This window comes from Eschrichtius robustus, chromosome 11 (genome assembly GCF_028021215.1).
Source record: "Eschrichtius robustus isolate mEscRob2 chromosome 11, mEscRob2.pri, whole genome shotgun sequence".
NCBI lineage: Eukaryota > Metazoa > Chordata > Mammalia > Artiodactyla > Eschrichtiidae > Eschrichtius > Eschrichtius robustus.
In genome coordinates this window covers 106195478-106211271 of record NC_090834.1, presented here as the reverse complement: position 1 = coordinate 106211271, position 15794 = coordinate 106195478, and the positions used below count along the sequence as shown (strand labels likewise).

Here is a 15794-nt window from a genome sequence, read left to right as displayed (position 1 = left end):
CAACTCCCAACAGATTTGGGAAATCTCAGGGCTCTGCTCACAGAAGATGGAGTGAGGAGCTCGGTCCTGGAGGCAAAAAAGCCAAATCTGGCTGAGCAGGATGCTGAGTGGTCCAGGCTCCAGAGTCAGATCAATGGGATTGAAATTCTATCTCCACCACCCTCACTGTGTGGCCTCGGGCCAGGCACTTATCTGAGCCTCAGTCTCCCCATCTGTAAAATGGAGCGGTGCATCCAGTAAGGTCCCCATGGCTCTCCCTAGGAGGCTGGTGAACAAACCTTGATGAGAAGAAGCTGCTGTCATTATTATTGTTGTTATTATTATTAATGCAGCCTGTCAGCAGGCTGATCTCACCCTTCTCCCTGGCTGACTGGGAAGAGCTGGGGACCCCAGCTCCTGCACCCAATGCCATCACGAAGCTCTATGACGCCGTAACAGTTTTAGAGGCATTTTAAACATTATCATCCATGCCCCAAAGGCCTTCACTTAACTGACCTCCCCACCCCACAGATGAGGAAACTCAGGCCCCAGGGAGTGGAGCAACTGGCCCAAGGTCACAGCTGAGGGTTACAGGACCAGACCTTGCAAAGCACGAGGACGTTGGCTCCTCCGATGAGGGCTGTGGCCTTGGGCAAGTCACTTTGCCTCTCTGGGCCTCAGTTTCCCCATCTGTAAACAGGGCAGGAAGGGGTGTGTGTACACACGTACACACATGTTGAGCTGATCAGCAGAGGTCTGGTAGCCTGGTGCCAATAAGTGTGAGCCCCTTGCCCCCTATGAGGGCCCCCCAAGCCTGGGGAATGTCCAGTAAGCCTCACACTTTCCACCAGGCAGCCTCACCTCACAGGACAGTGACCTTGGCCTGGGAGACAGAGCTTGTCAAACACGGCAACTGCTCTTACAGCTTGAGATGCCTTTGAAGTCTATTGTTTTCTCTTCAGAAATTCAGCACATTTCACATTTTATTCCATCTGTGGGACGTTTCTAATCTAAAACCTGTTTTAAACGGCTCGCCCTCAAGTAATGTGGACACCCACTGCAGGCCTGTGGGAACTCGGGGAGGAAACGGTGAGGACTTCATGGGAACAAAGCCCACTCCCCCAAACCCCCCGTGGGGCTGGGGCCACCATTCCATTCCATCGCGCGGGCCGTCAGTCAATCGTCACCTCATAGGTGCCGGGCGCTGTGCTGGACTCCGGGGCACAGGGGAGCAGTGGGGGCTCGGCCAGGCAGAGGCAGGCCAGGAATGGGGCAGGTGCAGTGGAATTGTAGGGGCTATTCAGGGACGCACAGACACTGGGGGAGAACCAAGGAGGAGGTCTGGGAAGGGATCACCTGGAAAGTGCAGTAGCCCCCTGGTCCCCCTCCTGCCCCCTTTGCCCTCTGACCTTCTCTCCTACTTCTCTCCCCGACTCACTCTGCCTCAGCCACAGCGGCTCCTGGCTGTGCTTCAAACCCACCAGGCGGGCTCCTGCCTCAGGGCCTTTGCATAGGCCAGCCCCTGCCTGGCCTGTGCTCCTCACAAGTGGCTTCCTTTTCAGCGGGTCCCCGACTCCTTCTAGGTGAGCCCCTACCCACCTGCCTGCCACTCTCTCCTCCCTTCTATCCACTTCACAACCTCTGGCGCTAATGGTAATTCTTGTTCAAGTTTATCTGGCTGTTTCTGGACTGTCTCCCTGCCTGATGATGAGATCTGTGCCAGCAGGGCCTTGCCGGTCTGTGTCCCAGAGCCTGGCACATACAGGGGCTGGATGTGCCTTTGTCAAATGATAGAAAGCTGAGATCTGGCCTTACAGGGGAGGGTGGAGGAAAGGGGCCAGGGAGAGGGGCTGGGTGATTTGGGGGAGCAGTCCCCCCACCCCAAGCCTGGCCGGCAGCCTCTCAGGCCTTGGAGGCGAGGATGAGGCCACGTGGCAGCCGCAGCCTCCGGAAACACCCGGAGGGGCCGTGCCTGCTGCAAAGTCACTGCTGTGCCCGCTCACCCAGCTTCTCCCTGGCCCAGTAACCTGCTCAGCGCTTTCCTCGGGTCACCGAGTCTCCTCTGTGGTGGCCCACACGGCCCACCGCCCCCTCCCTTGGCACTCCCCCACCCGGGCTGGAGGATTTAGTCCCTGTCAGGGAAAAGCCTAGGCAGCTCCTACACCACCTCCTGTCACTGCCCTTGAACCAGCCCTGTCACCTGCATGGCCCCCACCCCAGATCCTGCCTCTTAGGGCCCCCCCAGGTGGGCTCTTCTGTGAGGCCTGGTGGATGAGAGCCTCTCCTTCAGAGCCAGGGGACCCCATGCGGCCTGGCTGAGTGACTCTGGGCACAATCGTAACCTGTCAGGTTTGTTCAGTGTATTGTTAGCGGGTGCCTGCTGTGCACTGGGCTCTGTGCTGGGCGCTGGGGGCGCACTGTGGACGAGACACTCAGGGCTGGGGGGGTAGGGTAGCAAAGTAGACGCTCACCTGGGAGGTAAGGATGCTGGAGGCAGTGATTCACGGCCCATGGGAGGGTGTAGCCGGAGACCAGCTCCAGACACTGCCGGCTCTCAGGGCCAGAGATGGTGAGGGTCTCCTCCAGGCAGGGGACCAGCCCATGCAAAGGCCCTGGGGCCGGAGGAAATGGGACAAGTTTGAGGACCTGGAGTGTGGCTGAGGGATAGATGGGAGGGAGAGAGGACAGAGATAAGGTGATGAGTCAGCAGGGTCATGGGCCTGGGGTATGGGAGCAGCTTGTTCTTTATCCTGAGAGCAAAAGGGGGCTTTGGACCTTTAACCAGGAAGCTGGGGGTAACACATGAGTTGCTCATATTTGCATAGTGAGAAGATCCTTCTCCATGGCTCGGCTCTCTCATCTGTAAAATGAGTTAGTAATAGTGTCTTCCACACAAGGTCAGGATTAAATGAGCTCATGCAAGTACAGAGCTTACCTGGCCCAGGCCCAGGCCCTTCTGCCACTGTGGGCCCTTCCTCTACAAAAATAAAAGTTAATTGTATGACTTTGTTGGCATAAAGACGAATTTATTAACATTTTATATATATTATATATTTTATATATACTTAAAATTATATATAACTTTTGTTTTCAACCTAAAAGTTCACTTTTTCTTCTGATTTTAATTTTTTAATTTTTAATTTTTAATTTTTTATTTTTATTTATTTATTTTTTTTAAAGGTTAGACTTTATTACCCAGATTCTATTTTTATTCCCCTGGTATTGTTTTTTGTTTTTTTTTTTATAAATTTATTTATTTATTTATTTATTTTTGGCTGTGTTGGGTCTTCGTTGCTGTGCGAGGGCTTTCTCTAGTTGCGGCGAGCGGGGGCCACTCTTCATCGCGGTGCGCGGGCCTCTCACTGTCGCGGCCTCTCTTGTTGTGGAGCACAGGCTCCAGACGCGCAGGCTCAGTAGTTGTGGCTCACGGGCCTAGTTGCTCCGCGGCATGTGGGATCTTCCCAGATCAGGGCTCGAACCCATGTCCCCTGCATCGGCAGGCAGACTTTCAACCACTGCACCACCAGGGAAGCCCGTCTTCTGATTTTAAAAGAAATTAGGGACTTCCCTGGTGGCACAGTGGTTAAGACTCCACGTTCTCCATTCAGGGGGCCCAGGTTCAATCCCTGGTCAGGGAACTAGATCCCACATGCATGCCTCAACTAAGAAGTCCGCATGCCGCAACCATGAGTTCGCATGCCTCAACTAAGGAGTCCACCTGCCGCAACTAAGACCTGGCACAACCAAATAAATAAATATAAAAAATAAAATAAAAAGCGCAAAAATACATACATACATAAAAATAAATAAATAAAAGAAATTACGTTTTCATGGTCCCTAAAAGTATTATGAGCCCCAGATACATGCCTATTACTCCCTGCCTGGGCCCTCAAAGTGGGAGCCACTCTAGGTGCTGCCTGGCAGGGCAGGAGGGGGTGTGCAGTGGGGAGCAACCAGAAGAGGAAGAGGAGGGAATTCCCCGGCAGTCCAGTGGTTAGGACTCAGCGCTCTCACTGCCAACGGCCTGGGTTCGATCCCTGGTCGGGAACTAAGATCCCGCATGCTGCGAGGGGGTGGCCCCAAAAGAAAAGAAGAGGAAGATGTATCTGTGTGTCCCCCTCCCCTCCGCCCTCTCCCCTCGCCTCCCCCTCCCTCCATCCCTGTTCTGCTGCTGCCCTGGTTCAACCACATTCTGGCCCCTTTGATCCTCCCTGGGCCTGTGGAGAGTCAGGCAAAGCCCACCACGTCCTTCCCCAGCATAGACACCCCTGTGGCTCCCCGTCTGTCCAACCAGGGAAATGCTCAGACTCATTTCCCTGCATGTCCTTCCTTCCCTCCAAGGTGTGCTGCCGCCTCCTCTGTGAAGCCCCCAGACTCCAGGCTGCTCCAGCTCTGGTACCTTCCTCACCTGGACATTTACACACTCCCCTCGACTCAACTTGGGTACCCTTGGTGGCCCCTGGCACACAGTTGGCACCCAAGCAAAATGGTTTTTTTTTTTTTTATCATGTTGTACATTACATCCCTAGTACTTATTTTTTTTAAACAAATTTTTTTTAATTTATTCATTTATTTTTGGCTGCGTTGGGTCTTCATTGCCGTGCGCGGGCTTTCTCTAGTTGCGGTGAGCGGGAGCTACTCTTCATTGCAGTGCGCGGGCTTCTCATTGCGGTGGCTTCTCTTGTTGCAGAGCATGGGCTTTAAGTGCGTGGGCTTCAGTAGTTGTGGCAGGTGGGCTTCAGTAGTTGTGGCTCGTGGGCTCTAGAGTATGGGCTCAGTAGTTGTGGCGCACGGGCTCAGTTGCTCTGCAGCATGTGGGATCTTCCCGGACCAGGGCTCGAACCCGTGTCCCCTGCATTGGCAGGCGGATTCTTAGCTACTGCACCACCAGGGAAGACCCCCTAGTACTTCTTTATCTTTATTTATTTATTTACTTATTTATTTTTGGCTGCGTTGGGTCTTCGTTGCAGTGCGCGGGCTTCTCATTGTGGTGGCTTCTCTTGTTGCGGAGCACGGGCTCTAGGGTGCATGGGCTTCAGTAGTTGTGGCATGTGGGCTCAGTAGTTATGGCGCACAGGCTTAGTTGCTCCGCGGCGTGTGGGATCTTCCCGGACCAGGGATCGAACCCATGTCCCCTGCACTGGCAGGCAGATTCTTAACCACTGAGCCACCAGGGGAGTCCCCAATTAAAATGTTTTGTGCAGAGAGTGACAGAGGGGCTGGCTGCTGGGTCCCCTGAAGTGACAGTGGCCAAGCACTCCGGGTCTGGCCCTCTCCCTTTCACCAGGCGGTGGCCACATTCCAGCCCCTGAACTGGGCCGGGAGCTGGGGCACAAACTGGGAAGCAGCTCTCCCCCACCCACAGGACAACAGGTGCTGGGAGTCGGGGGAGGGGCTTCCCCCCCCCAGGTGCCCCGGGCCTGAAAAGGTGCAGAGTAGGCAAGGGAGAAATGGGGGTCGGGGGACTGCACTGCATGAGCAGCAGTGCGGGGGCAGGGAAGGGCTGGCAGAATGTGTGAGAGGCGGGGAGCGATGCCCCCAGCGCACCCCAGCCCCAGCCCCTGGCCTGGTTGGCCGCTGTCAGCGGACAGAGGATTTGGCAGTGACTGGGGTGGACCTCATTTCCACCCCAAGGTCACAGGCACAGCACTGAGGCTCCTAGCCAGTTAATCGTGTCCAACAGAGCACGGCACAGGCACGTCCACGGGCAGGGGCCGCGGCAGGGCTGGACCACCTCGTCCTGCATGGGGGCCGACAAGCCAACTCGGATGGCAGGCGTCGGACCAGGCATCTCACAGCCCCAGAGGCGCACACTCTGGCCCAGGAGCCTACGCCCACCACAAAGCCAGAACAAGCCTCAAGCCCCGCTCAAACCCTAGGGCCAGGCGTGGGCCCTGCCTCACAAGCCTGATGACCCTGCTTTGCTGGGGCAGGTTTGGGTCCTTTGGGTGGGGCTGTGTTACAGACTCTGGTTTGGACCTGAGGTCCAGTGCTCGTCCACGTCTTGCTCGCCCATCACCCTGCCTCAGCAAGGAAGCCCTTTCAGACAGAGGGAGGGTGCAGGGGTTAAGAAAATGGGTGTGACAACCAGCCATCCTGGTTCCTTTCCTCCCCTCACCAGTCACGCTGTGAGCCTCAGTTTCCTCATCGGAAAAATGGACTAATGACCAGTTGTGATTTAGAGCCTCAAACCAAACTGAGGGGAGCATGGGGGCGGCGGGGCGGCAGAAAGGGGAGGAGCTGGAGACTCAAGGCCAGTGTGCCGGTGAGGTGGGAAGGGCCAGCCCGGGCCGGGGAGCAGGAAGGCCTGAAACTGCCCTGCTTTGGATGGGAGGCTGGGCGGTACACCCAGGGGACTGCCTGTGGTATCTTTGGTACTGCTCCCCATTTTCCATGTTCCCCCCAAGCCTCCAGGCCATCCTCCCAACTGTGAGTGCCTCGGGCATCCCTATAGGGGCACCATGTGACCAGGTGTCCAGGCCCCTGGGGAGAGGGCCAGACAGGGGCCTAAGGGAGAGAGGAGCAGGAGAACGGGGTCTAGACCATCAGATTGCAGCCCTTCCCCCTGAGCCCCGCCATGGGACTGCCAGGCATGGTGGGCTGGGGGAAGGGGATACTGCAGACTGGCCTCCTGGGATACCTGCTGAACTTGGGGACAGGCTGGTGACCGGGTCCTCCGTGCAGCTTGAGTCTGAGCCCCCGGTGCTGGGCCACACCTCCCTCTCCCACCTGTGGCAGGTAATGCCACCTGGCTACCTGGCCCCCCCTTCCCCCAGCTCAGCCTCTGCCCCAGGCTCACCTCCCTCCTCAGCCCCTGGATGAGACATCGGGCCAATCCACCCCAGTCCCCTCACCCGGGCAGGGCCACACTCGGTGGGGTTTAGGGGATGCAGAGCAGGTGGATGTTGGCATCTCCTTCCAAAGGGGCCTGCAAAACAGCAGGTCGGCGCCCCTCCCCTCCCGCCCCTTTGAGGCTCGCTGCCAGTGCATTTGACACTGAGCTCTCCACCAGCGGGAGCCAGCTCGTTTGTGGCCGGTGTTAATTAAGAGAGAGAGGTGATGGGGGGAGGCAGGGGAGGGCCGTGGAGGGCAGCTTCCGACAGCCGCCAGGACTGCCCTGGGAGCCAAGGGGGCCGGGAGCTGGACCCGCGCCGACCTAAGATGCCTGGGTCTCCCGCGCTGGCTCCAGGGCAGAGCTCTCCAGACGTCCGACCCCTCATCTTTGCAGCCAACCTGCTGGGGTGGGAGGCGGGTCAAGACTGCATCAGAGGGGCCTACTGTGTGCTCTGCCCGATGTGGAGGAGGCGGGCCCCAGCCCTGGGGGGCGGGGGGGGGGGGGAGGCGGGGGCGGGGCCGGGGAAGCCTCCCTCCCACTGTCCCTCAGCAGTCTGCTTCAAGGTTGGCCTGCTTTGTGGCTTGGCTTTGGAGTCAGACAGAGCCCGTTCCAATCCTGCTGCCACGCAGCTCAACCTCTGAGCTTTGGTTTTCTTATCTGTAAAATGGGAGCAGTAGCACTGCCCTTGTGGCTTTGTTATGATAGTAAATGGGGTCAGTCTGTGCCTGGCAAATAGCCCTCGCTCGGTCATTGGTGACGTGCATTCCTGGGGCAGAGGCCACATTCCAAGCCTTTGCGGGCCCAGCCCCCAGCGGCCTGCCACGTCTGCCTGGGTGTCCCGCGTGGTCCATCTCCTGCTCGCGCTCTCCCTCCGGCTCCGGCTCTGGCTGCCTCACCCGCCTGCTCAGCCCGCCTCCGCCCACATTCCCCGCGGCCCCCCAGCGCTGCTCTGGGAGCGCCCAGCCGCTCCTCGCCTCTCCATCTTAATTAGCTGCTTGTATTAATCTTGCAAGTAACGTGGCAACTTGCAGCCCTGGGTTTTCGGGCTGTGGAATTAATTATCCCCCAAGCGAAGAGCTGTCAGCTCTGGGAGACCAGCCACTCAGAGCCACCCGACACCGCTTAGCAGCGCCCACAGCCTCCGCGCCGCACCCCGGGCCTACGGCTGGGCCGGCTCACAAACGGCCCCCATTCCTGGCCTGGGCTCTTTTCCGGGTCCCCCTCTTACAGAGGGGCTGCAACAGGACCTGGGAAGGCAGGGAGGGATGCCACAGCAGTGTTGGAGCTGGAGGCCCCGCCTGGGAGCCAGGACCCATGGGGCCAGAGGGGCTGAGGCACAGCTGACCCATCTCCCCACCGGGCAACACCGGGGCCTGGGGAACGCACCTGCCCTGTCTCACCCATCACTTGCACTCATTAGCATCAGTGCTTCACACAGAGGCAGCTGTGTGGCCGGAAGCTGGAGGCCAGGCTGGGAGGGGGCGCTGACTTGCACAGCCCTCACATTCTGATGGAGAGGCTGCCAGCCTCACTTCGCCCCTGCGTCGGCCCCTGGGGAGGCCGGAGAGGGCAGCTGGCCAGACAGAGCGAGATGGACAGGGCAGCTGCGGCAGCTGGCGGTCCAGCTCTGGTCGAGGGTGCAGGGGGCCAGGGGCCGGCGGAGCTGAGGAGCCCTCTCTCTTCCTTGACCTTCACAAGTCACCCATCTGTTCCGGTCCGGTTCCAGTCCCAGTGCCCTGGGCCCTCCCTGCGCTGCCCCGGGGTGGGGTCCTGACCTCGCACGTGAGTGCTGTCGTCCATGATGCTCCCAGCCCTGGTTCACAGTCATCCCCTGGGCGGCACTTACCACGGCTGCAGTGATGCAGTTTGTTCCTAGTGGCTGCAGCTCTGTGTCCCCCACGGTCTGTGAGCTCCGCATCTCTACACCAGGCCTGGCACAGAGGGGCTCGGGAGACCCTGTGGGAAGAAAGAATGAGCGTGGGACTTCCCTGGCGGTCCAGTGGTTAAGACTCCATGCTCCCAATGCAGGGGACGCGGGTTTGACCCCTGGTCGGGGAACTTAGATCCCACATGCTGCACTGTGCAGCCAAAAAAAAAAAAAAAAAAGAAAGAAAGAACGAGTGAATGAAGGATACGTGCGGCCGAGGGTCGTCTGCCACTCTAGACCCCACATGCAGCTGCTTCCGGGGTGAGCGGACCCAACCATGGTGCCTCCCACTCCCACCACCCTACCAAACCCAGGCCCATTGGGAGCCTCAGCTGGAGAGGAAGTCCCAGCCCCCTCCGCCTCCTGGTTATCTGCCCCTGCTTCAGGGACCCTGTGTCCGGGGACCCGGGCTGGCCCTCGGGCCTGGCTGGCAGCCCCCCATCGCCCCCTCCACGCAGCTGCATGCCCCACCAACCTCTCCCCGACTGACCGCCTTCGTCTTTCTCTCTTGCAGCCAACAGCTCCCTGCTCGGAGGCGGCGGCGGTGAGTACGCCCTTCCTGCGGCCTGGGGGTTGGCTGGGGGTCTGCTTCTCTCCTCCTGGCCCCTCCACCCGCGGAGCCCAGCTGGCTGCCATGCGCCTTCCCCGCAGCCTTCCCCCTGGTCCCCACGGTGCGCCGTTCCCATTTCTCCATCTCTGCCCTTCTTTACCGCCTCCCACCCCATCGGCCTTGCCCGGCGTCGCCCTCACTGTGGATGAAGCCGGACACCTGGCTGGCAGGCCCGGCTGCTTCAGCACCGGGTGACTGGGGTAGGTCCCCACCCTCTGAGCAGAGGCCTCCTGGTCTGTAACTGGGGGCTGGAGGGCCCCCTGAGCTTTCAAAGGGACTGGGCCTGGGACCGGGTCGTTGCGGGGCCGGGGCACAGGTGTGGTGGGGAAAGCCCAGCCCTGCCCCTGACGCCCACGGGCCCTCGGCCAGCCCTGCGCTCCTTTGGCCTCAGTTTCGCCACATGTGAGGGCAAAATTAGCGTCTCTGCTCTGCCCTGCAACCTCGCAGGGCGGCTCTGCCGCCAGGACAAGTTCTCATTAAGTCAGGGGGAGCTCCGCCAACGGTTAAGCCCACGAGAATGCAATGCGTGTGTGTTCACTGTTGTCAAGGACCACCAGGAAGCAGGGGTTCCGGCAGGCCAGGCGGGCAGGGCGTTGGAAGTCAGCGTGGGCCCGGCCCCCAGGGGCACAGGGCAAGGTCAGCAGGTGCCGGCGGGGAGGGGCGGGGGGACAGCCCCTATGGCCCCGGGGCCCGGCCAGGCCAGCACAGGCTGGCCACACCAGCCGCTCGGCCCCAGCCCCTCACCCCCCGGCTGGCGGGGCCGCCCGCTGTCTGTGCAGGCAGCGGTACGATTGGTGAGCTAGGGTCAGGGGTTAATGCGTCGTCGGATAAATCCCAGGGTGCGCTTACGGCAGTCTCGTGGCGGGGCCCAGGCCAGGTTTTAAAAGGGGAAAAATAAAAGGGGCATAGAAGGTCAGGAATAAATAAGAGCAGCGTTAAGAGCTGTTGATGACCGGCCAGGATGCAGGATGGGGGGCGGGGGTGGCGCGGGGAGCCTGTTTGTGTTTAGAGACGTTTTCCCTCCCTCCCTCCCTCCCTCCCTCCCTCCCTCCCCTGCTTCTCCTCCAGCTGTCCCTGTGGAGGTCACAGCTACCCTGGCGGCCTCACAGAATGAGGTGGCTTCACTGGGGACTGGGGGTCCACAGACAGGCCCATCTAGGACCCTCTTCTGAGCCAAGTGCCTGGACAGATCTGCCGGGCACCAAAGGAGCCTGGTCCCTGCTTCCTCAAGCTCACAGGCCAGACAGGAGCACCACCACGACACAGGGTGGTCTGTGCGATACGGGGGAGGGCTGGGCCGGGTGCTCAGTGAGGAGTACAGCCTCAGTGTCCGGGCTTGGGGACCAGGGAGGCTCCTGGAGGAGATGGTGCCTCCACTGGGACCCAAGGGATGGGTAGAAGGCAGCCGGTGAAGAGCAGTGGGAAGGGTGTGCTGGGCAGAGGGAACGGCACAGGTGAAGCCTGGAGTGAGGGAGAGCGTGGGGCATTCAGGGAGACTCCGAAGACTGGAGTGGTCGGAGCCCAGCCGGGAGGAGGGGAGACGGGAGAGGACTCAGGGGCCTCAGAGACCACGTGCGGAGCTGGATTTTTAGCCGTTCAGTTAGGAAGGCAAAGGATCACAGAAAGGTATGGGACTTATAAGTCCTAAGTCAGGTCATCACCCCTCTTCTGCTCAAAATTCTGCCAAGGCTCTCACCTCACCTCCTTCCCACGGCCCACAGGGTCTCCAGCCACCTGTCAGACTGACTGGCCCTCTCCACTCTGTGCCAGCCACACCGACCTCCCTGCAGTTCCTGGAACAGACCTGGCCCACTCCTGCCTCAGGGCCTTTGCACTGGCTCTTCCCTCTGCCCCGAATGCTCTTCCGCAGAGAGCCATGTGGCTGCTCCCTTCACCTCTTACAAGTGTTTACTTGCATGCCGTCTACTCAGTGAGGCCCACTCTGACCCCTCGAAATTACAGCTCCCTGCCCCTGCCCCACCTCCCCAGGCCACTCACACTGCTCTAGTTTTTATTTTCCTCCAAGCACCTCTCTCCTAATGTGCTATATAATTTACTTGTTTATTATGTTCATTGTTTATTGGCTGTCTCCCCACTGAGAATGATAGCTCCAGAAGGCATGACTGTATCTCCAGCACTTAGGACTGGGGCTGGCGCATACAGTCGGTGCTCAATAAATGGTTGATAAATAAATGAACGAATGAACTACAGGTAAAGGCAGGGATGGCCTTACATGTCAAGCAAAGGACTTGCTGATGAGGGCAGTGGGAGCCACTGAGGTTTCAGGCAGGGCAGGGAGTGGCTCATAGATGGCCTGGTGACCTCACTCTGGGAGGTCAAAGGACAGCTGCTCTGGCCAGATTGAGGGGGGAGGCCCAGTGGGGTCCCTCTAGCTCCCTTTCCTGCAGCACTGAGGGTGAGAGGAGGCTGGAGCAGGCCCCAAGCGCAGCCTGACCGACGCAGAGATGGATGGGGTGGGCCAGGACCCAGGAGGAAGTGGGCCCGGAGTCCAGCCTTTTAACGCCGGCCGAGATTTATGGAGCCGCCGCCAGTGCTCACTGGGGCTGTCACTCTGCTAATGTGATTGGAACAAGGCGGAGGTGGCAGGGAGGGGACAGGGGACAGGGAGAGGCTGGGGCTTGGGGGGGCCTGGCGCCCACCTGGGTTGGGAATGGTAACAGGCCCTGGGCCCCCGGGATGTCCTCTGCTCTCACATCTGCCACCTGTACCCTCTACCGCCCCCTGGTCCATCCAGCCTTAACGCCCCGACCTGCCAGGAGGGAGGGCACAGGCAGGGGCAGCCTGGGACTGGGGGGTCTGGGTCCCCATCTAACTCTACCCAGACAGACCCTGGTCTTCCCAGGTGCCCTCTTCTCCCAAGTCCAGCCCTGCAGGGGTTCAGGCCTCTACCCACCCCCAACTTCCCATCACCACCCATTTACCTATCCAGCCACCACCCATGCATTTAACAAGCACTGGTCCCGTTCAGCCTGCCCTGGCCACTCTGTTGAAAACTCCCCCAGCCAGCCCAGCCCTCCATGCTGATCCTCTCCCCTGTCCTGTGCCTGTTCCCAGAGCACGGATGCCCTTTCAACATGCTTGTGTTTTGTGCTTATTTTTATTGCCTTTCTCCCCACTAGAACATACTCTCCCCAGGAACAGGATTCAGGGGATTCCAAGCCCCTAGATCAGCCTTTGTGGGGTGGTTAGTTGCACCCCTGTGTGCTGGGTGCTGCCCTAGGAGCTGGGGACTAACAGCCCGCCCCGGGGTTCTCATACAGTCCTGTTGGGGAAGGGTAGCTATCAGTTCAGAAAGGAGCTCTTGAAAGGGGGGCTGAGGCTGGCCTGCAGGGCTTTGGTGCAGGGAACCGCAGTGTTTACAGCAAGTATGTAGGGGAGTCTTCTGGCACCCTAAACCTCAGTGGGAACCCCCAGGGGCCACTGGGGCCAAAAGGACTTAACCCAAAGGGTCCAGGGCCCCTGGGCCTGCCTCACTGGGGTTGGGCACCCACCAGGCCCTGAGGCCAAGGTAGGTGGTGTGATAACACAGTGAAGGCCCCCCACTCCCCATTCCTTCCCAGCACTCTTTCTGAGTGTGTGTGTATATGGAGCCGGGGAGGGCACCTGTGTCAAACCCTGGGACTCAGGACTTGACCCTGCCCTCAAAGAGATCCATTTTGGTAGAAGTCTTCCCAACAGAGGGGGCATTTGACTTGGGCCCCAAAGACTGCATAGGAGTTCGTCGGGTACAGAGGGATGGAGAGGCCCACCAGGTAGAGAGCCCAGTGTCTGCGGTGGGGAGACCTGACAGGGCTGGGGCAGCTACCCAGCCGGACCCTCAGGCCTGGGGACTGCCAGACCCACTCCTGCTCCCGCCTCCTTCCTGGAGAGCCTTTTACTGGCTCGATAAAAAATTTTTGTGAACAAACACTCTCCTATTGTATGGTAGGAAGGGAGGCGGGCCCTAAATCAGGATGGGAATCGACAGGGCCCTGACGCGTGTCTCTCCTGTTTATTGGGACTGAAATGTTTACTCGGCGATAAGGAGCCAGCCTTCTGGTGGAGATTTGTGCACTCTTTTTCAATTACCCCTCGTCTTTCTCTGCCACTTTCGCACTAAAGGGATAATAAATGTATCGGAGCGTTTCAATTATTCATCTAAGTCATGACTGCGCCTGCCACGGCCAAGCTTTAGTGACAGATTAATTCAGGGCCGCCTTCCTCTGCTTGCAGCGGCCATCTCTGCCCCCGCCTGTCCAGAGCCCCGGGGGCCAGCCCAAGGGGTGGGCGGCTGGGGTCAGGCAGGTCCCTGGCAGGGGCAGGGCAGGATGGAGCCCTGTCCACACACAGCCACTGCCAAGGACCCTCCCTTCCGGAGGTCAGCGGGCCACCCAAACCTGCAGGCCTGTGAGGGCGCAGCCACCCTGCCCTCCTGCTTATCGGCTCTGCACGCCCTCCACCCTATGCCCACACTGCAAGTCCACGTGTGCGTCCCTTACACTGCAGGGTCCCAGGCATCTCCCACCAGGGAGAAGCCAGAGGTGGCTCGGCTCCCGGCATAGCCCTCTCCTGCCACAGGGTCTTTGCACATGCTGCTCCTGTGCCCGCCCACCACACCTTCCCACCTAGTTATCTCCATGTCAGGGCAGCCCCTCCCACCAGCAGCCCCCCAACACACACACACACACACACGCCCACACACACACACGCCCACACACACACACACGCCCACACACGCCCACACACTGCTCTATTTGCTGAGGGGCCTGCCACGTTCCTGGCACTGTCCTCAGTGCTGGAACACAGCAGGCACTGGGACACAGCAGCCACTGCCCCTCTTGGGCCAGTATTCTGTCATCCTTGAAAATCAGACTCTTGTTCGTGTGATTAAGTACCAACTGCTCCCCATCAGACTCCCCCACTAAGGGGCATGCACAGGGCGTCTGTCTGTCCACCTCCTGGAAAACAGTAGGTGCTCAGTGGGGACCTGTTGGTGACCCAGCCATGCCCAGGGGCGCCTCCCCACAGCCCAGGTATCTGTGTGCATTCCTCCCCCACCCACCACACAGGCACATGGCTCGGGCAGAACCTGCCACCCGGGGCCCAGCCTCTCCTCTCTCCACACAGGGACCCATGAGTCCAGGGGGCGGGGGGCACCCTCTTTCCTCTCTCTGTCTCCGTCTGAGTCTCCCTCGCCCCCACTCGGTCTGTCTCTTGCCGTCTCACTCTCGCTCCATCTCTCTGTCTCTCTCCTCCACACCGGCTCCTCCGGCACGTGCATTCTCTCCACCTCTTGCTCTCTCCTGCTCACTCGCCCTCAGGATTCAGGCCTCGACTTCTGCCCAGCTCATTTGCCATCCCGCGCACCTCCACCTGGCACTATCTCCAGCGCCCAGCGCCGCTGATCTGTGATTGCTTCCCGGCTCTGCTCCGATTAGCTGGGGCCTGGCACAGCAGGCAGACAGGGGGCCCCCGTGGCCCTCTCCAGGCCAGGCTGTGTGGGCCGACCAGCCAATCCTGAGCACGGCTCCGTGCCAGGCTGCGGCAGGGGGGTGCATGGGGCGGGTGTGGCCAGAAGTTGTCTGGGGCAGGGGGCCATGCTGCGGCAGAGAGGGGAAGGGCATTCCTGGACGAGGGCACAGCAAAGGGCCCCAGAGGCCATCTCAGACCACGCTCCTGCCCTGCTGGCACCTTCCCACTGCAATGGTTCCTGCTGATGCAGCTCTCCCCCTGTTGCCCTGCTGAACCCTCTGCCTGGACCCCTCCTCCCCTGACCTCCCCAAAGCCTTTCTTCTCATCACTCAGGGCTCTGCTCAGATGCCACCTTCTCAGAGGCACCTTCCCAACCCTGAACCGCAACCATGCCTGCCCAGCTCCCTTCCCTCTCCTCTGGCTCTGGAGTCTGTTTCCTTCTGCCGTTTCACTGCGGTGATATTAGAGCCGCACTTCGCCTCCCTCACCCAGGGCCTGGCGCCTGGCGGGTCCACCTCCCCACTGCCCAATGCCTGTGTCGAGGATGGTGGGGGAGGCACGTGGAGGCCGGATGTCATCTAAGGCGGAGGCCGGAGGGAGCCCCAGCCTTGCTCAGCGTTGATGATTTTATTTCATGGACTTGTGGGAGCCATGGGAGGTTTCATGAGCAGGGGAGTGATACGGTCCCCCAAGTAAAGGCCCCAGTTGAGGAGGAGGAGGTGCTAACAGCTGCCAGACGTGTGGAGCGCTCCCTGCGTGGATGCCAGGGCCTTGCTGGGCTCTCCCTGCAGAATCTCACCCCCGTCACAGCACCGTGGGACACGCGTACCGTTAGCATCTCCATTTTGCAGATGAGGAAACTGAGGCACCAAGTCCCTTGAGCTGAACCGCGCTCCCCACCCCCACCCCTCAGCCAGCCCTCCCTGGGTGGGAGAGAGAAGGGCGGGGACGCCAGCTTCGGCCTCTGGGGC

At 59.9% G+C, this 15794-nt stretch overlaps 1 protein-coding gene across 2 annotated transcripts in view; it reads left to right on the top strand.

The window, feature by feature from the left end:
* The window catches only part of MACROD1 (mono-ADP ribosylhydrolase 1), a 151820-nt gene that overhangs the window by 127820 nt on the left and 8206 nt on the right, over positions 1-15794 (top strand). The window contains exon 4 of one of the 2 annotated variants that reach the window (XM_068555145.1): positions 9256-9285. The exons of the other annotated variant lie outside the window; for it this stretch is intronic. Within the exon in view, the coding sequence (XP_068411246.1) occupies positions 9256-9285 (30 nt within the window). The remainder of the gene's footprint in view (positions 1-9255; positions 9286-15794) is intronic. 2 annotated transcript variants of the gene reach the window in all.